Source organism: Hemitrygon akajei, chromosome 16, assembly GCF_048418815.1.
Source record: "Hemitrygon akajei chromosome 16, sHemAka1.3, whole genome shotgun sequence".
NCBI classification, from domain to species: Eukaryota; Metazoa; Chordata; class Chondrichthyes; order Myliobatiformes; family Dasyatidae; genus Hemitrygon; species Hemitrygon akajei.
In genome coordinates, this window is record NC_133139.1 from 18,042,808 (window position 1) to 18,069,962 (window position 27,155).

General features: G+C 42.5%; 1 protein-coding gene across 1 annotated transcript in view; it reads left to right on the top strand.

The window, feature by feature from the left end:
• The first annotated feature begins 1,879 nt into the window (after positions 1-1,879).
• The window catches only part of LOC140739789 (guanine nucleotide-binding protein subunit alpha-14-like), a 72,242-nt gene continuing 46,966 nt past the window's right edge, over positions 1,880-27,155 (top strand). The window contains exon 1 of the mRNA XM_073068313.1: positions 1,880-2,256. Coding sequence (XP_072924414.1) covers positions 2,103-2,256 — 154 coding nt within the window. The 5' untranslated portion in view covers positions 1,880-2,102. The remainder of the gene's footprint in view (positions 2,257-27,155) is intronic.

The following is a 27,155-nucleotide window of genomic DNA, read 5'->3' on the forward strand; positions in this document are numbered from 1 at the left end:
AAAGGACGAGTTATTTTATGATTTTGGTAATGCGGGTGATGTGGGTCAGAACACTGAGAGGACTCATAACTTTTTTCTTCTAGTTCTATCTCCAATATTCACGTCCACAAACGTAAACCATTCTCTCTTCTCCGCACATCTTGTCCTCCTCTTCTCCAGCCAGTTTCACTTGTCTCCATTCCTACTTCTTCTGCCTCACTTCTTTCTCCCCCCCTTAGTCTTCGCCAGCCTCCCTCTCCCCATTTTCATTTTTCACCACCAATCCTCTTTCCCACCTCCTTATCTCCCTCCAGTCTTACATTGCACCCCCATCACTCTAACCCAACTCATCGTTCCATCTTTCTGTTGCTTCTATTATATTCCCTTCCTCCTCATTCCACTGCTCTGGCCCTCCTGTACTCCACTTCCACCCACCCCTTCCCCTTGTTATTGAATTGAATTAACTTTATTTCTTACATCCGTCATATACATGAGGAGTAAAAATCTTTACGTTGTGTCCCTGTCTAAACGTGCAAAGTGCAATTTATAGTAATTTATCATAAATAGTATATACAAAAGGACAGTCAATATAACATAGACATACAATTACATCAACATGAGCTAAGCAGTCTGATGGCCTGGTGGAAGAAGCTGTCTCAGAGCCTGTTGGTCTTGGCTTTTATGCTGTGGTACGGTTTCCCGGATGGTAGCAGCTGGAACAGTTTATGGTTGGGGTGACTTGGGTCCCCAATGATCCTTCCGGCCCTTTTTTACACACCTGTCTTTGTAAATGTCCTGAATGGTGGGAGGTTCACATCTATAGATGCGCTGGGCTGTCCGCACCACTCTCTGCAGCGTCCTGTGATTGAGGGAAGTACAGTTCCCATACCAAGCAGTGATGCAGCCAGTCAGGATGCTCTCAGTTGTGTTCCTGTAAAAAGTTCTTAGGATTTGGGGGACCCATACCAAACTTCTTCAACTGTCTGAGGTGAAAGAGGCACTGTTGTGCCTTTTTCACCACCCAGCGGATATGTACAGATCATGTGAGATCCTCAGTGATGTGTATGCTGAGGAACTTAAAGCTATTCACTTCCTCTCCAACCTCCCACTCCCCTCCCTTTGTCCAGTCTCTGTCATCTCCACACCTTCTCCTCTCTACTCCCTCTTACCCCTTTCCCTCCACCCCTTCTTCCTTACTCTATTCCCAGACCTCTTTCAAGAAATGCCTAGATGTCCTTTTTCTTCAAAGAATATATCTCCCTGGTGTCCCTCCTCCTTCTGTGTCTCCCATTGTCCTCTCCACCTTTCCCACCCAACTGGCTTCACCTATCTTCACTTGCAAGTCCTTCTTTTCCTACCGCCCCCCCCCCACACACCTGTTTTTATTAGGGCGCCTTCCCCCTTCCTTTCCAGTCCTGAGAAAGGACCTCAGCCCAAAAACATGGACTGTTTATTCATTTCCATAGATGCTGCCTGACCTGCTGAGTTCCTCCACCATTTTGTGTTTTGCCTTAGACCCCATCTCCCTTCTCCTTCCCCACCTCTCCCCTTGTTTCCCGACCCAATCCCTCTCCTTTGGGCTCTGTATTATCTCACCTTCGCTCCTCACTCTCCCCTCCCCCATCTCCTCAACAATCGTTGACTCCTCACCCACCACTTTTGTGACTGATTCCACGTAAGCCCCTTATCTCGAGCACCCCCACCTCCACTGTTCTCCCATCTGTAAAGGAGTTTGTCATCGGCAGGAGTTTCTCCAGGCGGTCGCGAGGCCGTTCATGAATTTGAAGCTCCCAATTATTTGTAGATGTAGACAGCAATGAGCTCGCTGCCTTCTCATAGGCAAACCACAGAATGCATATGATTTCATTGTGGGCGTGCCACAGATTCTTGGCACTCGAGCGCTCTGAAACTCCGGGTTCTTCCGATCCGCGAGTTTTAAAGCAGATTCTTTCTCTACCACTCAGTCACACTCAACTTTCGTCGGCAGAAGCCTGTCGCCCCGGCCGGCTCCTCGTTGCCGGTAAACGTGACTCAGTGTTGAGCAAAGCGTCTCCTCTCCGTGGACTTGAGGGAAGTTTTACCATCTTTAGCGGTTTCGCGACTGAGGGGGGTTTCCATCGCACATGGCTACGTGCAGCCGATTTCTGCCTTGCTGCCGCTGTTCCTGCTGCCTCACGGAGGATGAGAAAGTGGCGTTCGATATCAACAAACAGATTAACCAGGCGCTGCAGCAGCAGAAGAGGAGGTGGAAGAGAGAACTGAAGCTGCTGCTCTTGGGTAAGGAACCGCTCTGGTTGAATTCATTAACCAATTGACCAGAAAATGGCAGGTGAAATGTCTGTTTAATGATAGAGAGGAAGTCGTTTGCCTAAGTTTTAATGAATCTTTAAAAAGCAACTGCAAGAGTACTGTGTTCAAAGAAGGCCTGATATTGTTTTTTAAAAATTGTTATCACAGTTTTATTGGGAGTTTTTGTTGTGATTGGCGCTCTGGCGATCCTACGACACATGTATCCCCTAACAACATGTAGAAACTCCATAGGTGAAATTATTAACGCCACGCCAATGAAGTTGATGCGGAATTCAAACTTTGGTTTACTCGAGCACGTTTCACCATCCGTCAACGTCCCAACGCATTCAGTTGCTACTGCGATGCAGGAATGCTACCCTACGATAATTTACACGGGGACTAGTACAGGCTGCCGGGGAGGAGGTGGAAGCTGACACGATTGCACTGTTTAAAAGGCATTTAGACAGGCATGTGAACAGGTATGAAGGGAGGCAACACAGACACAAATGCTGGAGGAACTCAGCAGGCCAGGCAGCATCTATGGGATAAAGTACAGTCGACGTTTCGGCCCGCATTTTGTTTCTGTTCCTCCAGCACTCTGTGTGTGTGTGTGTGTGTGTGTGTGTGTGTGTGTGTGTGTGTGTGTGTGTGTGTGTGTGTGTGTGTGTGTGTGTGTGTGTGTGTGTGTGTGTGTGTGTGTGTGTGTGTGTGTGTGTGTGTGTGTGTGTGTGTGTGTAGTATCGGCATATTTTCTCGTGTTTATGAAGGGAGAGATACTTACCATGAGCTGGCAGATGGGATTGGCTAGATTGGCATCATATTCGACAGGGACCATGTGGGCAAAGGGCCTGCTCCTGTGTTGTACTAGTCTTGTGGCAGATAATCTTCAGGACAGAGATTATCAACAGAAACTGATTAGCTGATGACACAAAGGTTGGAAGTGTTGTGGATAGTGTGGAGGGCTGTCAGCGGTTACAGTAGGACATTGATAGGATGCAAAACTGGGCTGAGAAGTGGCAGATGGAGTTCAACCCAGATAAGTGTGAAGTGGTTCGTTTTGGTAGGTCAAATATGATGGCAGAATATAGTATTAATGGTAAGACTCTTGGCAGTGTGGAGGATCAGAGGGATCGTGGGGTCCGAGTCCATAGGACGCTCAAAGCTACTGCTCAGGTTGACTTTGTGGTTAAGAAGGTGTACGGTGTATTGGCCTTCATCAATTGTGGAATTGTATTTCAGAGCTGAGAGGTAATGTTGCAGCTATATAGGACCCTGGTCAGACCCCACTTGGAGTACTGTGCGCAGTTCTGGTCGCCTCACTACAGGAAGGATGTGGAAGCCATAGAAAAGGTGCAGAGGAGATTTACAAGGATGTTGCCTGGATTGGGGAGCATGCCTTATGAGAATAGGTTGGGGGAACTCGGCCTTTTCTCCTTGGAGTGATGGAGGATGAGAGGTGACCTGATAGAGGTGTATAAAATGATGAGAGGCATTAATCATGTGAATAGTCAGAGGCTTTTTCCCAGGACTGAAATGGCTAACACAAGAGGACACAGTTTTAAGGTGCTTGGAAGTAGGTACAGAGGAGATGTCAGGGGTAAGTTTTTTTTACACAGAGAGTGGTGAAAGCGTGCAATGGGCTGCCGGCAGTGGCGGTGGAGGCAGAAGCAATCGGGTCTTTTAAGAGACTCCTGAATGGATACATGGAGCTTTGAAGAATAGAGGGCTATAGGTAAGCCTAATAATTTCTAAGGTAGGGACATGTTTGGCACAAATTTGTGGGCCGAAGGGCCTGTATTGTGCTGTAGGTTTTCAATGTTTCTATTATAGGTTTATTCATCTGCACTGCAATTGTTGAGTTGGAAAGGATACATAGGGTTCCTTTAATGTCTTTGTGTGTGTGAGGGGGGGGGGAGAGAGAGAGAGAGCAGATGGGTCTTTGGTTTAACTTTAAGAAAGGCACCTCTGACAGTACCACACCAACCCTGCCCTGAATTCATCACTGTAGTCTTGATGAAGGGTCTTGGCTCTTTACTGCTCTCCACGGATGCTGACTGACCTTCTGAGTCCCTCCAGCACCGTGTGTGTTACTCTGGATCTCCAGCATCTGCAGAATCTCTTGTGTTCACTCTAGGCCAGATGTTCACAAAGTTTGCTTCATGAAGCACCCCTTCCAGATTTGTTAACCGCCCACCTATTTCTATCATTATTAATCTCATAGTTTAACTCTTAAATAGCAATTTAAGTTATTCACACCCATCATATATCTGTTTCCTACAGTTCTCAAAGTAAATGTATTGTCAAAGTAGATATATTCCACTATACCCTGAGATTTATTTTACAGTAGATACAAGGAAACACAATAGAATTAATGAAAAACTACACACAAAATAAGGGGTAGGCCATTTAGAATGGAGTTCAGGAAAAACTCTTTTACCCAGAGAGTTGTGGATCTATGGAATGCTCTGCCTCAAAAGGCAGTGGAGGCCAATTCTCTGGATGCTTTCAAGAAAGAGTTAGATAGAGCTCTTATAGATAGAGGAGTCAAAGGATTTGGGGAGAAGGCAGGAACGGGGTACTGATTGTGGATGATTAGCCATAATCACATTGAATGGCGGTGCTGACTTGAAGGGCTGAAAGGCCTATTTCTGCACCTATTGTCTATTGTAAAATGGACAACCAACCAATGCGCAGAAAAAGACAAGCTGTACAAATACCAAAAAACTTATTTATTTATTGAGACACAGCGCGGAATAGGCCATTTCGCCCAGCAACCCCTGATTTAACCCTAGCCTAATCATGGGACAATTTACAATGACCAATTAACCTAGCAATTGGTACTTCTTTGGACTATGGGAGGAAACCAGAGCACCCGGAGGATACCCACGCGGTCACAGGGAGAACGTGCAAACTCCTTACAGACAGCATCAGGAATCGAACCTGGGTCACCTGTACAGTAAAACTTGTTCTAACCACTGCGCCTCCGTGCCGCCCTGTAAATAAGTAATACCATGAACGTGATTTGTCGAGTTCCTGAAAGTGAATCCATAGGTTGTGGAATTGGTTCTCTTCCTCTGTCCATTTACAGGGATTAGATTTGAAATATGGGCAGCCTATTTTGCTCCAAGAGTGATGCCACTGGGTTCCTCCAGCAATTCGCCTTTGCTTCAGATTTCAGCATCTGCAGTCTCTTTGTCTCCATCAGTTTTCTGCCTCGCAGCTGCTGTCCCTTAGCATAAATAACGAGGGCTTTACTTTACAAAACTATCATTGCATCTGATGCATCATTCCAGAGATACGTATAACACTGTGTGCGAAGTCTCGAACATTTTGTCTCCATGGCTTTGGACTGAACCCTGAAGCCACAGTTTGTCTGACTCAGAGGCAGGTATGCTCTTTGCTGAGCCACACCTCAATACTTAACCATAAGGGTTTCTGGCAATGATCTGGAACACAAGCTTACTAAAAGTCATTCCGTAAGAGGGTGCCTCATTCCAATCTGATTCAGTTGGCTACACCCTAACCTCAGCATATCAGGAAGTCACATTATAAAGGATTCATTGGTTAAACAGTAATAAACATTGCACGATCATTAATGTTTTATTCACTCATTATTCTTGTCCAATGACAAAAAGTGCACCACTGAGGATAGGAAACTGATTGTATTTTGAGATGTTCTGTGTTCATTAGACTAAAGATCTTTTCCCTGCTTGATGAGTCTCTTTTAAGAGACTCCTGGACAGCTACATGGAGATTAGAAAAATAGAGGGCTATGAGTAACCCTTGGTAATTTCTAAGGTAAGGACATGTTCGGCACAGCTTTGTGGGCCAAAGGGCCTGTATTATGCTGTAGGTTCTTTGTATCTCTTATGAATATTCCCAGATGAAAGATGATGCTTCTTTGCCTCGCCACTACAATGGACCAGAATGGGGTTTTGAGCTTCCTCTAGGATAAAATCTGACCTCAGACAGGATGAAGAGATCAATACTCCCCAATGCCATTCGGCTTTACAATTCAACCGCCAGGAGTAAGATATGTTAAAGTGCCGGGGTTAGGACTCAATGTATTTAAGTAAACTACTTAAGAACTTTTTAAAAGCTATTATTAATGCTTTTTGAGAGGGTGATTTTAGATGCATATCATATTTTTACTGAGTTAAGTATTGTATGTAATTAGTTTTGCTACAATAAGTGTATGGGACATTGGGAAAAATGTTGAATTTCCCCATGGGGATGAATAAAGTATCTATCTATCTATCTATCTATCTATCTACCTCCCCTCATGCACTGTAGATTAGTAGCGAAATGCTGCATTGGTGTGAGTAGAAATTGTTGGTGAGTTACCATATGGGTGCATGCAGAAATGGGCAGAGAGGGAGATATCACGTGGGAGTAAAGATGAGGACCGAAGTATCAGACAGACATGTAAACATGGGCAGTGAAGATGAGTGTGTAAAAAAGGGCACTGAGGTACCACAATATCCAGTGCCTACCTGTGTGGTATCTCAGTGCCTGTCTCTACATCCACCTGTGTGGTATCTCAGTGCCTGTCTCTACAGTCACCTGTGTGGTATCTCAGTGCCCGTCTCTACAGTCACCTGTGTGGTATCTCAGTGCCCGTCTCTACAGTCACCTGTGTGGTATCTCAGTGCCCATCTCTACAGTCACCTGTGTGGTATCTCAGTGCTCGTCTTTACACTCACCTGTGTGATATCTCAGTGCCCATCTCTACATTCACCTGTGTGGTATCTCAGTGTCCGTCTCTACATTCACCTGTGTGATATCTCAGTGCCTGTTTCAAAATAATCCTTTATATAATTGGCAGAATATACCAGGAAATGCAGCAAAGTAAGTAATAATTTAAAAAATGTATAAGTCTAAGCACGTTCTGATTCTTTCTATCCTCTTCTATGACTTTTAATTCAATTGCTTGGCTGAGGTAAAATGAAGATACACCCACTCTTCATGTGTTAGCTTGGGAAGTGGATCTTGGCAACGCCTCAGCTGCAGGGAGAGAGTCATAATACGTAACTATGGTACACAGTGTCCCTCAGCAGGGCAGTACAACTGTGGATAACAATGAAAAATAAGGCCCAGTGTTTCCATCTCCCAATCTTAGCTCCAGCACCTTTGCATCCTCGAAGAACTGCACTGGTTAATATTAACTAACATATTACAAATACAAAGCAAGGTTTGCTGATATTTAATGACTCAATGGAGCAGAAGGCTGGATTCTTTGGGGTAATATGAAACAAAGGATTATTTTCCCATATATGGCTGTGAGGAAGTAGATATCGCAGTGTTTATAGATCAGAATTAGAAATAGTGCAATTATTAAAATACAGTACTGGATCGTGCTTGCTTTTGGCTGACACTTCTATAGAGAACCACCAGAGCATGGGACGATATGGCAGATGAGTGCATGACTGAGGAAATGGTGCAGGGGGCAGGGCTTCAGATTTCTGGATCATTGGTTTCTCTTCTGGAGAAGGTACGACCTGTACAAAAAGGACGGGTTACACCTGAACCCAAGGGGGACCAATATCCATGTGGGCAGGTTTGCTAGAACTGTTGGGGAACGTTTAAACTAATATGGCAGAGGGATGGAAACCAGAGTGATTTGGCTAAGGTTGGGGCAGTTGGTGTGTAGTGAGACTGAGAGGAAGGATTGGCAGATGATAGGGCAACATTGCAGTAAAGTGGGATAAGTTAAAGTGCAGCAGGGGGGTGAGAATTGAAAAGTGATGAATACAGGACTGAAGGTGATTTATCTGAATGTATGCAATATATGGTATAAGGTAAATGATCTTGTAGAGATTGGCAGGTATGATGTTGTGGGCATCACTGAACCATGGCTGAAAGAAGATCATAGTTGGGAGCTTATTGCCCAAGGATACACATTGTATCAAAAGGATAAGCAGGTAGGCAGAAGGGATTGGGTAGCTCTGTTGGTAAAAAATGAAATCAAAGCCTTAGGAAGAGGTGACGTAGGATCGGAAGGTGTAGAATCCTTGTGGGGTAGAGTAAAGGAACTACAAGGATTAAAAGACCCTGATGGGAGTTTATACGGGCCTCCAAGCAGTAGACAGGACGTGGGCTACAAATTACAACAGCATAGAGAAAAAGCATGTAAGAAGATCAACATTGGGATAGTCATGGAGGATTTCATTATGCTGGTAGATTGAGAAAATCGGATTGGTACTACGTACATCCCAAAAGAGAGAATTTATACAAGATGGCTTTTTAGAATAGCTTGTGGTTGAGCCCACAAAGGGAAAGGCGATTCTGGACTGGGTGTTATGTATGACTCAGATTTGATTAGGAACCTTAAGGTAAAGGAACTCTTTGGAGACTGTGATTATAATATCATAATTCACCCTGCAGTTTGAGAAGGAAAAGCTGAAATCAGATGTATCAGTATTATAGTGGAGTAAAGAGAATATTAGAGAAAGGAGAGAGAAGCTGGTCAGAGTTGATTGGAAGGGGATACTAGCAGGTACGATGATGCAGCAGCAACAGCTGAAGATTCTGGGAACAATTTAGATGACACAGGAAAGTTGCATTCCAAAGAAGAAGTATTTTAAAGGGAGGATGAGGCAACTGTGGCTGACTAGGGAAGTCAATCACAGAAAGCAAAAAGAGAGGGCATATTAGTGCAAACATTAGTGGGAAGGTAGAGGATTGGGAAGCTTTTAAAAACCAAAAGAAGGCAATTAAAAATGCCATAAAGAGAGAAAAGATGAAATAAGAAGGTAAGTTAGTCAATAATATAAAACGGGAAAACAAAGGTTTTGTCAGACATATGAAGAGTAAAAAAAGAGGCAAGAGTGGACATCGGACTGCAGGAGAATGTCGCTGGAGAAGTGGTAATGGGTGACAAAGCAATGGCAGATGAACTTGGATTGAGTATTTTGCATCAGTCTTCACTGTGGACGACACTAGCAGTAAGCCAGAAATGCGAGAGTGTCGGGAGGGGGGGTGGGGGGCAGAAGATAATGTCATTGCTATTACCGGGGAGAAGGTGCTTGGGAAACTGAAAAGTGACGGTAGATAAATCACCTGGTTCAGATGGACTGCACCCCATGGTTCTGAAAGAGGTGGCTGAAGAGATTGTGGAGGCAATAGTAATGATCTTTCAAGAATCACTAGAGTCTGGAATGGTTTCTGGAGGACTACAAAATGTCACTCCAGTCTTTAAGAAGGGAGTGAGGCAGAAGAAAGGAAATTATAGGCCAGTTAGCCTGACTTCAGTGGTTGGAAAGATGTTAGAGTCTATTATTACGGAAAAGGTTTCCGGGTACTTGGAGGCACGTGACCAAATAGACAAAAGTTGAATGGTTTTCTCAAGGGGGAAATCTAGCCTGACAAACCTGTTGGAATTCATTGAGGAAATAGCAAGCAGGATAGACAAAGGAGCCATTGAGCACTGATTATTTGGCTTCTCAGAAGGCCTTTGACAAGGTGCCACATATGAGACTACTAACAAGATAAGAGCCCATGGTATTACAGAAAAGATACTAGTGTGGATAGAAGATTACCTGACTGACACAAGGCAAAGATTGGGAATAAAGGGGGCCTTGTTCCACAAGGGCGGTGTTGAGGACTGCATCTTTTTATATGAATAATTTAGATGAAGGAATTGATGCCTTTGTGGCCAAATTTGCAGGTGAAAAAAAGATAGGTGCAGGGGCAGGGTAGGGTTGAGGAAGCAGGATGCCTGCAGAAGGACTTGGATATTTTGGGGGAATGTACAAAGAGCTGGCAGATGGAATATAATGTAGGAAGGTGCATGGTCATGCACTTTGGTAGCAGGAATAAAGGCATGGACTATTTTCTAAATGGGGCGAGAATTCAAAAATCAGAGGCGCAAAGAGCCTTGGGAGTCCTTGTGCAGGATTTCCTAAAAGGTTAACATGCAGATTGAGTTGATGTAAAGCTAGGCAAATGCAATGTCAGCATTTATTTTGAGAGGACTAGAATACAAAATCAAGGGTGTAATGCAGAGAGTTTATTAGTCAGTGGCCAGATTGCACTTGGAGCATTGCGAACAGTTTTAGGCCCCTTGTCTAAGAAAAGCTGTGCTGGCATTTGATGCCTCTGGGTCTGTACTCACTGTAGTTTAGAAGAATGAGGGGCCATCTCATTAAAACCTATCAAATTTTGAAAAGCCTAGATTGAGTGGATGTGGAGGGGATGTTTCCTATAGTGGGGGAGTCTAGGACCAGAGGGTACAGCCTTAGAATAGAGGGACATCCATTTATAACAAAGATGAGATTAGCCAGAGGGTGGTGTATGTGTGGAATTCATTGTCACAGATGGCTGTGCAGGCCAAGTCATTGGGTGTATTTAAGGCGGAGGTTGACGGGTTCTTGATTAGTGAGTGCGTCAAAGGTTACTGGGAGAAGGCAGGTGAATGGAGTTGAGAGGGATAATAAATCAGCCATAATGGAGCAGGCTCGATGGGCCAAATAGCTTAATCCTTCTCCTGTGCCTTATGGTCTAACATGGGTTAGCATGCTCTTAATTTTGGGATGAGCATTTCCATCTGCTCGGAAGCAAGCTGGAGTTTATATTTCAGTTGGGCATGGACTGATTGTCTGAGAGGCCTGTTTCTGTGCTGAAGTGCTCCATAACTCAAATCTCTGTTTACTTTGCCTGTCTTACTTAACTGCAATCATTCTTAGAGTGGGTGTACTGGAAAAGTCCACACTTAACGCTCGTTCTAATTGATAATGAACCTCCTTCTTCATCTACTGTAATCTCACTGTAGAAAACACTCTGTTGGTGCATTTAGAGAGGGAGCTGCAGGATTGTTGCTAGAATTATTTCCTAGTCAAGACAATAAATGACTTGGACAAGCTCTGCTGACTCTAACATGTATCTGCTGCCTTTATTCTTCTGGGTGGTAAAGATTGGAGTTTGGAAGGAACTGTCCTAGAAGATGATTTTCTTCAGTGAATAGCTTCCATGCATAGCACAGGTGATAAACTCTGCTATCACTTTGTAGCCATGATAGACATGGTGGATTGGGTGCTGATCAAGTGTACTGCTTTGGTTTGGTTGATGTTGACCTTCATCAGTTAGTTCGGTTAGTCTCCTCCAAGCAAGGGCAGTTATGTGTAATCTATGACTGAGCCTTTTGTCTTTGGTCTGAGATCCCACTACAGAAATTGGAATCTATGCTGCCACTTTGGCGCATCAAGGCTGCACTGTTGAAAATTCATCTTTAGCTGAGAAATTGGACCTTGGTAGATTTTTATTTGAGGAAATTATGTCCTGGTATTCAGGCCATTGTTAATCAAATGTACTAAATTGGATTACCTACTGATGTTTTTTTTATTACTCTTTCTGTGTGATTAACTCTTCTCCCACATTTCATTGAAGAGCTGACTGTGAAGCTCTTTTGGATATCCTAAATCACAAAGTAAACTATAATAACCCAAGGTTGATCCTTATGGATAAGATAACATCATCAGTGTTGGCATGGTTACCGTTGAGTGAAAGTCAGCAATCATAGTCCTACGTGAACATTTGTGCCCATCACTTCCTTGTCCATAATGACATATTATGCAAGAAACTTCATACACAAAGTGCTGGAGGAACTTAGCAGGCCAGGCGGCATCTGTAGAAAAGTCCTTCAGCAGGACTTGACGTGAAACGTGGACTGTACTCTCTTCCATAGATGCTGCGCCTGGCCTGCTGAGTTCCTCCAGCATTTTGTGTGTGTGTGTGTTGCTTGGATTTCTACCATCTGCAGATTTTCTCTTGTTTGAGATGAGAAACTTCATGTCAATCTCAAAGACAAGTATGAAGTAAATTTATTATAAAAGTACATATATGTCACCCAATGCAACCCTGAGATTCATTTCCTTGCAGGCATTTAGAGCAAATATAAAGAACCAAAAAAAAAGCAATATCGAGAGCATGAGATAAAGAGTCCTAGAAAGTGAGTCCATAGAATCCTGCCGAAGGGTTTTGGCCCAAAACGTCGAATGTACTCTTTTCCATAGATGCTGCCTGGCCTGATGAGTTCCTCCAGCATTTTGTGTGTGTGTTGCTTGGATTTTTAGCATCTGCAGGTTTTCTCTTGTTTGCCATTGGTTGAAGGAGCAGTTCAGTGTTGGGGTGAGTAAAGTTGAGTAATGTCATCCTCTCTCTGTTTCAAGAGTCTGATGGCTGATGGGTAATAACTGTTCCTGAACGTGATGGTGTGGGACCTGAGACTCCAGTACTTCCTTCTTGATGGCAGCTGTGAAAAGAGAGCATGTCTTGGGTGATGTGGGTCTCTGATGAGGGATGCTGTTTTTCCGTGACAGTGCTCCAGATGGACATGCTCAATGGTGAGGAGGGCTTTACCGATAATGGACTGGGCTACCTCCACTACTTTTCAAGGGCATTGGTGTTTTCACATCGCAGAGTTCAGTGGCATGGAAGAAAGGGACCCCTACTGTACCAAAGGCTGTTCCTAAGTGAGGGGATATCTGTCAGGTGTTGTGACACTGTGTTGAATGACTTTGAATTGGGAGTTGGAAACTATTCCTGATAGAGAATGCTAGAGTGTAAACTGGTAGAGAAAGAATCATGTTCTGAAGCCAATAGGAAAAGACAAAGATGCATAATACAATTTTGGGGGGAAAAAAGATGGAAAGAAATTCATCTGGAGAGATAATGTTAATAAGAAATGGTGATTCCGAAAGCATTTAACAATTGGGAGGAATGTTTCTAGAAACAGCAGATCCACCAATGAATTATTTTGGTCTTGTAAAGTGCATATAGCAGGTTAATTTGGTAGAGAAACAACTTGAGTTCTGGTCCATTGATCCAAAGACATGGGTTCGAATCTCACCATGGCCATTTATAACTCAATAAATCTGAACAAAAAAAAAATAGAGCTGGATTGATGATCACCATGAAATCAAGTTGAGTTTATTGTCATGTGTACAAAGACAGTGAGGTACAAGTGTAATGAAAAAGTTGCTTGCTGCAGGATGACGGGCATATAGATTCAAACACCGCTCAGAATATAAATGACATGTGTTATGCAAGACAGTGAAGGCAAAAGACTGTGCAAACATGAAACTAATGCCAAACAAAACACAATCAGATACAAGTCCAGGGTATTGCACGAGCTTTGGATTAAGATTTTGCAGTTTGGTACAAGAAACTGACAATTGTACAAAAGAAGCTGTTCCTCAACCTGGTGGTATGTAGATTCAGGTTACTGTACCTCCTGATGAGGTGGAAATACGTCTCCTCCAAAGCAGGTGTAAAGGTGCTCCTTCCCTCTGTTAGCCCGCGGGTCACCCTTGGGCAAGGTGTAGCACCTGCTAGCTCCCTGATCAGGGTCACATGGGAGCAGGTGGTGGATGGCTGTACGAGCAGCTTGTGCACATCACAAGCCCTAGTTATGTGACACTGACGCCAGACAATCCCTGAAGACTATTGGTGATGGCTGGGGTCGCTCATCTTGTAAAGACACTGCCCAGAAGGCAATGGTAAACCACCTCTGCAGAAAATCTTACCAAGAACAATCATGGTCATTGAACATAATTGCATACGTCATACGACACGGCACATAGTGATGATTATGTACCTCCTGACTGATGGTAGCAGCGCAAAAAGGCTATGACACATATGGTGGGTATTCTTGGTGATAGAGGCTATCTTCTTGAGGCATTGTCTCTTGTGGATGCTTTCAAAAGTGGGGAGAGTTGTGAGTGTGATGGACTGGGTTGTGCCCAGTACATTCTGCAGCCTCATGTCATTCTATGCATTGGATTTTCTGTACCAGGACGTAATACCACCAGTCAGGATATTTTCCATAGCAGATCAGAGTATTTTGTGATATGCTAGTTCTCCTTGGGCATCTAAGAAAGTTGAGACACTGGTGTACCTTCTTAGTAATTGCATCCATGTATTGGGCTCAGCACATGATATCTAGGAAGTTGATGCCGAGGAATTGAAGCTGCTAACTCTGTCCATCTTTAACTCACTAATAATAACTGGCATGTGTAAAACTGATCTGCATCATTAATATCCTTTGAGGGAAGAACTCTGACATCTTTATCCAGTTTGACTTCTTTGTGACTGCAGAACTACCAAGGTGGTTGAAACTCAAGTACTCAGTTCAGGGGTAATAATGATGGACAATATAACCCAACATTGTGAATGATGTCAGGATTCCGTGAAAGAATACATTAAAATGATTGGAGAACTTTTTCTAAGTATCAATGTCTTTACAGCCAAGCATGGCAGGATCTGGGCGAGGAAAGAGTTTGAATTCACTTGGAAAAGGTACATTGTATTTGCAGCAAACCTACTTAGACGAGGCCAGATTAGACATCAGCATATTTTAAGATTGCACTATGGTTCCTCTGTTGTTAGAAGTTCCTTTGTGTTTAGCCAGAGAAACTGAGGCAAGAGTGAGTCATTTGATGAGTTGCATTTACCATAGAAAAGATGGACTTATTAGACAGGTTGATGATGTGATTACTATAAGCAATGCTGAGATCCCTATTAGTAATTTTTGGTATATGATAACAAGCTCAAAATTCTCATTCTGTAGAGAAGTGCATTTATTTCAAGTTGACAGACTAGAGCAATTCGAACATAATATCTTGTCTGTTTTCTTTTCACTGTTCATTGCTATGAGGTAAAATGTGTGTTATGCTGATGACCATTTCAACAACTAGTCTGCGAAAAATTCTGGGAAAAGTGGCTTCCTTTGAATGGTTAGTTCACGTCCCTGACTGAGGCCCTGCCTCTGCCGCACCTAATAGCTTATTTTGGGGAATGACACGTTCTCCTTTCCTGACCACCATAACATTATGCCTTAGATTGTTCTTTTAAGGTAAAATTCCATTGCCATGGTCAATGGAAGTTGAATCTTTCCCCTTTGATTTAATAATGTGTACGTACTCACCCCCACCACACCATCCACCTTAGCTGTCATCTAGTCAGCTGTCTGGTGTCGTTTATAATGTTCCAATATCACAATTTCTCAACTACAGTTCAAATAAGTAAGTACAGTTGTTATTAAGGGGAACATTTTAGGTGAATAAATAAATTATTTAAAATCTGCTTTCTGCTGGGCCACATGTACATAACAACTTCAGTATGTCTGTATTTCCAAAAGCTTTTTAGGCCAAAACTCAGACGTGAGAAGTATCTTTCTCTACGGGGTGCTGAAACTACCTGGGCTGCTGTGCTTCAAGTCTGCGAGCTTTGCGGCCTTTTGTCCCGCAGATATGATGAACTCAGACCAAGGCTTTGGGCCTACTCTGGGCTGCCCTGGGGATTTGAATCTAAGGACTCAATTTGGTTGGGAATGCTGTTGCTCGCTTCCATTGTTAGCATGATTTTTGATTGTTTTTTTCTCCTCTGCACATCGGGTGTTGGTCTCTATTTTCTTAATTGGGTTCTTTCAGGTTTCTTGCTTTGTGGCTGCCTGTAAGCAGACAAACATCATGGTTCTATAACTTGTACATTCTTTGATAATAAATTACTTTGAATCTTACAAAACTATTGCAATGGCCAGCTTCTTGGAGATACAAATGCCCGTCCTCCTGTTGACTTGGCCAGTCTTATCTCCCTACTATCAAATTGCTATACTGAGTGAGGCACACAGCCTTCTGAAGCAATTCCCTCAAAGCATGATAAAAAGTATAATTTTTCAGCCAATTCTTAGAATATTTCACAAACTGTACAATGCTGACTGAATCTTCCAGCCCCAATAATGACAGCGCAGTCACCTGACTTCCCAGCAAGTGTTGCTACAAAGTCAAATTTGAAGACTGGTTTTTCTTTTGATGACCAAGTCAGACAGCATTATGTTCCAATGAACTTAAGGCTATGAATATTTGAGCTAATCTTATTTCTCTAAAAGATATATTTCACCTGAAACATATCAATTGTTACAGCTACATCAAAATATAGATACATGGAGCTTAGAAAAATAGAGGGCTATGGGTAACCCTAGGTAATTTCTAAAGTAAGTCACTGTTTGGCACAGCATTGTGGGCTGGAGGGCCTGTATTGTGAGGTTGTATAAGGCATTGGTGAGGCCGAATTTGGAGTATTGTGTGCAGTTTTGGTCACCGAATTACAGGAAGGATATTAATAAGGTTGAAAGAGTGCAGAGAAGGTTTACAAGGATGTTGCTGGGACTTGAGAAACTGAGTTACAGAGAAAAGTTGAATAGATTAGGACTTTATTCCCTGGAGCGTTGAAGAACGAGGGGAGATTTGATAGAGGTATATAAAATTATTAAGGGTGTAGATAGAGTGAATGCAAGCAGACTTTTTCCACTGAGGTTAGGGGAGAAAAAACCAGAGGTCATGGGTTAAGGGTGAAGGGGGAAAAGTTTAAAGGGAACATTGGTGGGGGGCTTCTTCACACAGAGAGTGGTGGGAGTGTGGAATGAGCTGCCAGATGAAGTGGTAAATGTAAGCTCACTTTTAACATTTAAGAAAAACTTGACAGGTACATGGATGAGAGGTGAATGGAGGGATATGGGCTGGGTGCAGGTCAGTTGGACTAGGCAGAAAAATGGTTCGGCACAGCCAAGAAGGGCCAAAAGGCCTGTTTCTGTGCTGTAATGTTCTATGGTTCATACAGGAAAATGCATCGTTAACATCAAATCAAATTAGTGAGGATTATACTAGGGGCAGCCCACAAGTGTCGCAGTATAGCATGCCCACAACTTATTAACCCTAACCCCAACTGTACATTTTTGAAATGTGGGTAGAAACAGAGCACCTGGGGAAACCCATGTGGTCAAGGTGAGAACATACAAACTCCTTACAGACAGTGACAGGAATTGAAGCACTATAAAGTGTGCTAATTGCTATGCTACTCTGCTGACCAGATGTAAAGATGTTAATACAAATACAATATACTGGATGAATGGGTTCCTAGTGGTTGTTATGTTCTAAAGGGATTGTGGACTGTAAATGATATAAAATATTGTTTATTTGCACGTCCCAACTGAAGAAGCAGACATCAGTTTAAAACTCCCCACACACTATTCCCAAATTGCGAGCACACAGAGTATCTGAAAATTCTTCTATTTGGTAAAAATAATATTTCCTCTAGGATTTAAAAGGCTTAGCCTGTCATCACTTAACATTCAGAATCAGAATCAGAATCAGAATCTTTATTTGTTTCTTAAAACACACAAAAAATTGCAGGAATGCATTTTGGCCTAACGTGTTTATATTCCTTGCTGAGATTACTTAATCTAAATAAACCATTTCTAAATTGGCAGTTAATGTTGAAGATAAATTTAAATAAATAGCTTTAACAACATTCTTTATGTTGATCTCTCGAACTGATACTGGTCATTGAAGTTTCAAAGAGCCATATGAATTGTGTGTGTGTTGAATCTCTCAGAAATATCTCCAAAAATTTTATGCACTATTAATTACTTTCAAGTTCAGCAATGTACTTGGACACTCAAGCAGCAATGATTAAAAACTGCTGATTGGTTTTGCGGGGTGTTAGTTGAGGGAGGAATGTTGAACTTGATATAATGAAACCTCTTTCCTCAAAGCTCACATTAGATTAAAAGTGTCACCTGAACCACAGGGGGGAGAAAAGGTGAGGCCTTGGCGTAAATATTTGCTTACGATAATGCAGAATAAAGGCAGTTGATATTTGGTGGCTCCCAGCAGTTCAGTGCTATCGGTCTCATTCTTCTCCTTATTTCTTTGTACCCCTGCAACTTGTTTTCTGTAACTTGAAAGAGTGAAGTTGTGGGAATCTATTAACTTCTCTGCATTAGATCGGAGTACTGTTGGAATTTTATGTGTTCAAATGTTGGTTACGGAAAGCTCGAATGATACAGTTTTTTTTTACTTAAAGCCCAACTGTTCCAACCAGGCACCCAACCAAGAAACCTGGGCGACGCAGTTGCATTGCTGCCTCAGCAGTGATGCTCTGGATTCAACCTCTTCTGAAGATTACAGATTCTCTTATGACCATTAATGTTCCTCCCATATCATAAAGAGTTGATGGGAATGTGAAGTGAATAAGTGTAGTATAAATGGATGCTTGTTGGTTGACTTGGGCTTGGTGGACAGGAAGGCCTGTTTTCATGCATTACAGTATGACTCTATGCAAAACAGCAGTAGAAATAGAATGTTTAGACCTTTCCACCTATTATGCCATTCACTAAAATCATGACAAACCCAACCTTGATCTCAGCATCACCTTCCAACTCCCTCTCTATTGTTCCCTCTGCAGTTCCTTTTTCCATTCGCCAATCCACACCAATCTCCCACCCGGCACTTATCCCTACAGGTGGCTTTAGTGCTGCACCTGCTCATAAATCTCCTCGCTCGCCTCCATTCAGGGCCCCAAACATTCTTTCTGGAGAGGCAACACTTCACCTGCAAATCTGCTGGGGTTGCCTATTGTGTCCGGTGCTCCCAATGTGGTCTCCTCTACATCGGTGAGACCCGTTGTAAATCGGGGGACCACTTCGTCAACCACCTCCGCACCATGTGCCACAAGCGGGACTTCCCGACTAAACATTTTTATTCCCAGTTCCATATCTATTCTGACATGTCAGTCCATGACCTCCTCTTGTGCCGAGATGAGGCCACTCTCAGGGTGGAGGAGCAGCACCTTGTATTCTGTCTGGGTACCCTCCAACCTGATGGTATGAATGTAGACTTCTCTTTCTGGTAAACAAACCTACCCCTGCCCCCCCCCCCCCATTACCCCATTCTGATCTTTTACCTCTTCTCTCCTGCCTATTATTTCCCCCTAGGTCCCCTCCTCCTTCTCTTTCTCCTATCATCCACTCTCCTCCCTTATCAGATTCCTTCTTCTCCAGCTCTTCTCCTTTCCCACCCACCTGGCTTTACCTATCACCTTCCGGCAAGCCTCCTTCACCGACTTCCATCTTTTGTTCAGGCATCTTTTCAGTCCTGAAGAAGGATCTCGGCCCGAATCATTGACTATCTGTTCATTTCCATAGCTGCTGCTTGACCTGCTGAGTTCCTCCAGCATTTTGTGTGTGTTGCTTTCTACTGTTCTTGTCACCTTTCCAGTTTAAATGTCTGTCATTCTCAGCTTTTGATGTAGGGTACAGAATGCCAAAGATTCACAGCCTTTTAAGAGAAGATATTCTTTGTCATCTCCGTTTGAAATAGGGATGGGCCATATACTCTGAATCCATGCCCCTGGTTCTGGCCCCCCTATCAGGAGAAGCATCCACTTAATTAGTCAATCTTTTTTATAATTTTATGTTCCAATAAGATCACTTCTTATTTTTTCAGGCTCTAATGGCCAGATGCAATCTGTTCAACATTCCTGATACGTCAGCCCCTTACTGCAGGAATCTGCACACTGCAGTGACCCCAGTGGAAATAGATCCTTTCCTAAATGTAGTATCCTGTAACTTACAACTAAACTTCCTTACTTTTCAACTCCCTGCCCATTATAATAAAGGACAACTTTCCAAAAGTTTTCCTGTTATATGTATATTTGAATATTTGCTGTTTCATGTACTTAGTCTTCCCAATTCCTCTGTCCTACATCTTTGTTGTCTCACTTTCCAAAGTTGCTAGCCACGTTTTACCTAGTGGTACCCAGTCTACCAAATAATTGAACAGTACTTACCCTATTCAGGGCAATACACACAAAACGCCAGAGGAACTCAGCAGGTCAGGCAGAATCTATGGACAGGAATAAAGAGTCAACATTTCAGGCTGAGAACCATCATCAGGACCTATTGACGTATTCATATCACTTCGCAGTCCATTTATATTCTAACCCACCTCTCTTTGTATCATGAGCAAATTTGGCTACTGTACACTCAACCTCCACATGCGCATTGTTGTTCTCTCCACGCCTTGAGGTGCATTGGGAGGAGCATTTTGTTTTTTTAAAAAATGAGGCCAAGTTGCTAGTTTGAAATTCAACCCAACATAGGTGGAAGCGTGAAGTGAGCTGGCCGGATTCGAACCTGGGACCATTTGCTTCTAAGTCTGGTGCACTTCACCACCGGCCGACAAGTCATATAATAGGTTATTAATAATTGTGGCTATAGTTCTGATCCCTGTGCCCCTGGCACTCCTTCTCTCAGCCCTCAAGTGTGCATTAAGCATTCCTCAAAATAGATTTTGGAAGCTTCAGCTTTAGTTATCATTTAGATCCAACAGTTCAAACTGAGTTCTATTTCTTTTGGTTTCATGAGGCAATGTTAACCTGACCTGCAAGCTTCAGCAACTTCACCAACACGCTGCTCTGTCTATAAATTATGTAATGAAGGACCTTTATTGCTGCACGTTGAAGCGTTCTACAATGTGGACAGATTCCAGGAATCAAATGCAGAACTGATGGGGAACAGGTTTAATTCCAGAACAGGAACGATATTTTAAAAAAAGATAATTCAATGCATGGCCTCTTCTTTTGCCAGGATGAGACTACCCGCAGGGTGGAGGAGGAACACCTTATATTTCGTCTGGGTACCCTCCAACCTGATGGCATGAATATCGACTTCCAGTGACAAAAAAGACCCCTTTCCCCTTCCCACAACCCTCCCCATTATTCACTCTGACCGTTTACTTCATCTCACCTACCTATTACTTCCACCTGGGTCCCCTAGCCCTTTCCTTTCTCCTATTGTTCACTCTCTCCTCTCCTATCGGATTCTTTCTTCTCCAGCCCTGGACCTTTTCCACCCATCGGGCTTCACCTATCACCTTCCAGCTAGCCTCTTTCCCCTTCCCTCACCTTTTTAATTCAGGCATCTCGCCCCTTCCCTCTCAGTCCTGAAGAAGGGTCTTGGCCTGAAATGTAGACGGTTTACTCTTTTCCACAGATGTTGCTGAGTTCCACCAGCATTTTGTGTGTGTGTTGCATTGGATTTCCAGCATCTGCAGCTTATCTCTTGTTTAAGGTGACTTTTTTGCAGGTTCTGAAAGTAAACAATCTATACTTCTCATATAGTTAGGATGGGGGGAGTTGTGGGCATGCTATGTTGGCACTGTGTACCTGGCAACACTTATAAGAAAAGATATTTTCTTTCAGCTTCTGAAAACAAAATCAATCTATAGTTCACAAATAAAATATTATATTTGTTTTACCGAGACACCTTTTTACATTCACTGTATTTTCATTTAAAATAAATTACAGAAGACAGCAACAACCACTGAAAAAATAATATTCACTTCAAGCATGTAGGAGTGAAAAGAATATGTTATAATACTTTATCCTATTTGGTATGAGTTGTTCATTATGTTATTCCATGCCTTTATACTTGACTAAATACTCCAGCGTATAGTCATGTCGCAACCAATTTACATGCAATAAGTTCTGGTAAACAGCAACGTGCTAGTGGAAAGGTCATCTGTTGGCATAGGAATTTTGATTGAGGACTACCTGTTGGAGGTTATGACTCCCGGCTTTTCTCTGAAATAGTGATACAGGGTCTTTGACGAGAGCAGACAGGCCTTCAGTTTAATGTCTCATTCGGAGGAAGGCAGCTTGACAAGTCAGCACTCCCTGGCCACAACCTGCATTCTAGTCCACGAAGCTTGGGAACTTCCCTATAAGAATGCCTGCTGGCAGGCAGTGAAATACATGAGAGAGGTATCAAGTCTAAAGTTATCATTGAGAAATCAAATTGATATACAATTTCTGATAGGATTCCACAACTCTGCAGCAGATGCTATGAAAATATGAACTAGAGGCAGACGTTTGACCCCTGGAGTCTTGGCTGACTTGATTATAACCACCACTCTTGTGTTCCTGCCAACTTCAGGTAACCATCCAACCTTCTTGCTTATCAAGAATTTATTGATCTCTGCCTTAAACTATTCAAGGGCACTGTCTTTGCTGCATTCCGTGAAAGAGCGTTCCAAATCTATTCAACCCTCTGAGAAGGAAAGAAAAATCTGTCTTAAATAAGTAACCACTAGTTCTAGATTACCCCCCACAAAGAAAAGATTTTCTCTGTACACACTTGGTCAAGATCCCTCAGCATCATGTATGTTTTAGTTAAGTCTGTTCTGACTCTTCTAAATGCCAGTGGATTTAACCTAGTCTGGCCAACTTTCCTTATAGAACAATTACCCTATTCCAATTATCAATCTTAATGAACATTCTGTGACCTGCTTCCAACGTATTTGTCGCTGCTGTCTGTAAGCAGTTAGTATGTTTCCCATGTAACTGCATAGGTTTCCTTCAGGTGCTCCAGTTTGCTCCCATATACTGTTAGTTTTAGTGAGTCATGGCCCACGTTGTGTTGGTGCTGGAAGTGTGGTGACACTTGGGGGGCTGTGCAGCACAATGCTGATTTGATTTGGTGCAGACAATGCATTTCACTGTGTGTTTTGTTCTAAAAAAAAATGCTGTCACTTGCTTTTATTGTTTGCAAAATTTGTGTTTCTTTCTCTTCATTTTCTCTCTCTCTGCACATTGGGCATTTGTTGGTCTTTTTTTAATGGGTTCTTTTGGGTTTCTCGTTTTGTGACTGCCTGTAAGGAAGCAAGTCCCAAGCTTGTATAATGCATACATACTTTGAAAATAAATGTACTTTGACCATGTGACACATAAAGCTAATCTTTATATTTTTCTTCTTTAAGTAAGGAGACAAAACTGCACACAGTACTCCAGATCTGCTCTCACCAATGCTTTATGGAACAGTGCCTCCTTTCTTTTATATTTAATTCTCTAGCGGTATTCTGTTAATTTAATTAACCTACCTGGTGTGCTGGTTACATGTGAACCATGCACGGACACAGTTAGATCCTTGTTTATCCCAGAGTTCTGCAAACTCTTGCTATTTAAATAATCAGCATTTTTTATTTCTGCTGCCAAAAAATACAAACTCAATCATTGCCAGAATTTGTCTGCTCACTTACCCAAGTGCATCCCTTTGCTGTCACCTTTCTGTTTTGTTCACAACTTATTTTCCAATTTCCTTTATTTGTCCCATCTCCAATTTTAGCAACCATTTCCTTGGAATTTTCTTCCAAATTACTTATTTAAGTTATACAGTTGAGATGCTAGCAACAAACCTTATTGTATCTAGCTGACAAGAATAGACTCATTTACGCATATTCTGGATTCCTGTTAACTAATCTGTCTTCTATCCAGATCATTATGTTACCTCATATACCTTGAGATCTTCTAACCTTTAATGATGAACCTTATCAGATACCTTGTGGACATCTAAGTATCTCCAGCCATTCTTCTTTAACTCGATACACGTTACTATTTCAAAGAACCCCAATAAATGATTTCTCTTTCACAAGACTGCTGCCTTTGATTGAAGTCCAATATGGACTTTGATTTCATATCCTCATAAACTTTGGATGTCAAGATGAAGGCACCAACTACCAGTAAAAGCAGAGATAATATCATTAGTCTGTCTCATGTCTATTTAATGTTACACATGTAGCATTTGATGTAAACTTGACTACCCTCATTTAGTAGCACAAGGTGACGGTTCTTCATCTGTTGGCCCATCTATCTGGTTGTGGGTTTGCTGTCAACCTGTGGCATTTGCCCAATTTCTTAAAATGTTTCCATCTAGATGGATTTATAGATTAGATTAAAGTTTCAGTGATATCAATCCAGATGAGTTCCCTGCGCTTTTTCTTCAAGATTTTAGGGCTGAAGGTTCAATCTCACTCAAGGTTAATGTTCCTTTATACGATTGTGAAGTTAAATCAGGGCCAAGGTAGTTTTATCCAGAGCCACACGCACAAAATGCTGGAGGAACTCAGCAGATCAGGCAACATCAATGGAGGGGAATAAACAGGAGTGTAGCGGTCCACGTGACGCTATTACAATTTGGGGTGGCCAAAGTTCAGACTTCAATTCTGGCGCCGTTGTGCAAGGAACTTCTGTACATCCTCCTGGTGGAATGTGTGGGTTTTCTCTGGCTGCTCTAGAGAACTCCCACAGTCTGAGTACCTACCAGGCAGGTTAATTGGTCATTGTAAATTGTTCCATGGTTAGATTAGAGTTAATCAGGTTTGTCTGAGATTGCTGGGGAGGCATGGTTCGAAGGGCCGGAAGGGCCCATTCCGCACTGTATTGCTAAATAAATAAATAAAGTGCCCTGTGAACTTCTTCCTCCAACTTTGGGCAGTAAGTCAACACCGCAAAACTTGTCTGAATAATAGACCTGGGTATGCCCTGTATCTCGACAGGGTAGATCCACCACCACCACCAAAGCATCAGCAGAGTCGATGGCAGCACGGTAGTGTAGTGGTTAGCAGGACGCTTTATAGTACAGGCGACCTAGGTTCAATTCCTGCCCTTAAGGTGCTTGTACGTTCTCCCCGTGACCACATGGGTTTCTTCCCACAGTCCAAAGACATATTAGTTACGTACTGGTTGGTAGGTTAATTGGCCGTTGAAGGGCCGGAAGGGCCTGTTCTGTACTATCTCAGTAAAATAAAGAATAAGTTTTTTTAAAAAAAAGTAGTCTTAGAATTCCATGATGCAACATTTGCACCTGAGCTAGGGGTGGCAAGTTGGCAGGTCATACCATCAAGTCCAAAATAACCTGACATAAGTATTCAGTCAATTCCTAGTAAAGGTGTCCTTGACAATGTTATCAAGCAGTAATTATCCACCAATAATCAGTCACTGATGCTCACTGTGGTTTACCAGGATCACTTGATTTAAGCATGGGTAAACAGCTGAGAGTCATAACTCTTCATTTCAAAGCAACGTGTCACCAGACGTGGCATGAAAATACCATGAGGAACAGCTTACCTCAATGTGTGGCTAAATCTGAGCAACATATAAAGTCAGATTATTTCCAGTTACCTTTGCTCTAACCACAGCCACACAAAGTTGCTGGAAAATGTGTAGAGAACTTCCTTTTGCAGCAGGTGATAGCCATTCATTCCTGACCGAAGATATTTTTGCAGGAGTTCCTCAAAGCAGTGACCTAAGGCCAATCACCTTCAGTTTCTTCACTAATAACCTTCTATTCATCATAAATCTGGAAGCAGGGAATTGTCTAATAATTGAACAGTTGTCAGTTATAATTGAAACTCCTCAGATAATGAAGCCAGCATGCAACAAGACATACATAGCAGTTCAAAGTTGAAAATAAATTTAGTGCCAAGTAACATATCTGTCAACATATATTACCCCGAGATTCATTTTCTTCCTCAGTAGTAAGTAGCAAGTAGTGTTTATTCTCCCAAGATGTCCCTTCCTCTCCGAAATTTGCCTTTTAACAAGAGTGTTTCTGACCATCTCCCTTCACATTGAATGTCTTTCGTGTATCTCCAAAAACCGCTATTCTGGGGAGTAACTCCTCAGAATCTTCAATAACCGAGTCAACGACATGAATTCTCTGACTATAAGAGAAAGTTAGTGGCTGGTTATCTCACACCAAGTATTTCACTTTTTGCCTTCACAACCATTCTAGATGACAGAATTATGATGGGAATCTCTTTAATCTTGTGAATTAATGCGGTTTCAGTAAATTAATCTAAGGCAGGGGCTCTGAACCTGGGGTCTTCTTTAATGGTATTGGTTCATGGCATAAAGAACGTTGGGAACTTTTGATCTAAGGCAAAGCCTTGTAAGACCAACAACCAATTTACTGCTTGGCATCTTCATCCCCTGCCCCACTGGTAGACAGTGCCTGCAGTACATACAATCTTCACACAAAAACATTTTGCAGATGCTGGAGATCTTGAGCAACACACACAGAGTGCCGGAGGAAATCAGGCAGCATCTATGGAATTAAACAATCAACATATCAGGCCGAGATCCTTCATTAGGACTGGAAAGGAAGGGGGAAGAAGCCGGATTAGGAAGGTGGCAGAGGGGAAAAAGTACAATCTGGCAGGTGATAGATGAGCATGAAAGTGGGTAAGGTGGGGGAGGATGGCATGAAGTGAGAAGCTGGAAGAAGTAATGGGTTGAAGGAGGAGGAATCTGATGGGAGAGGACAGTGGACCATGGGAGAAAGGGAAGGAGGAGGGACACCAGAGAAAGGTGAGGAAAAGAGGATGAGTGAAAGAAGAATGGATAAAGAGGAGGAGGAAGGGAAAGAAATTATTGGAAGACTGAGAAACTAATGTTCTCTGCTTGTTCCCACTAATTACACACAATTCTGATTTAGGAAAGTTTTGCTGTTCCTTCATCATCACTGGTGGAAGATCTTAGAAATCTCTTCAACATCACTGTGGGATTACCCTGACTGCAGCAATTGGAGAAAGCCTCTCAGTGATTCAACTTCAATAGCTATTAAATGTTAGTCTTGTTTCCGATGAGACCAGGCCTTAAAGGAGAATAATCATCAATTGATTTATCTCATATCTTCAATTCCAAAAGCAAGGAACCCAGCTTTCTTACTTTCATCTTATGAGAGCATACTAATTAATTTGTTCCGTACTATCTCAGTAACATAGGTGACCACATCATTCATATTCACTCATATCTTCCAAGACTGGGTAGCAAGTACTCACAATCTATTTTGTAGTGGTTTAACTTGCAGCTGGGAGATTACAAATCAGCATGCTCTATCACCTTCCTTTTCGCTCACTACTTTGGAAATCTTTTCAACTCAGCATTTAAGTTTAGGGGCATGATTAAACAGGAAATACCTGGCACTGATATCCAACACTATTCCTTGTGTCACAGCATGTTACCTCTCCAGTGCAGAATGTAAGGGTGTAATTACCTGAATAACCTCTGACCAATTTAACAAGAAATTATACAGTGTGTGTGTGTGTGGGCCTCCGTTAGTCTCATGAGACCATGGATGTGCGCCTTTAAAGTTTCCAGGGCACGGGCCTGGGCAAGGTTGTATGGAAGACCGGCAGTTGCCCATGCTGCAAGTCTCCCCTCTGTACACCACCGATGTTGTCCAAGGGAAGGGCATTAGGACCCATACAGCT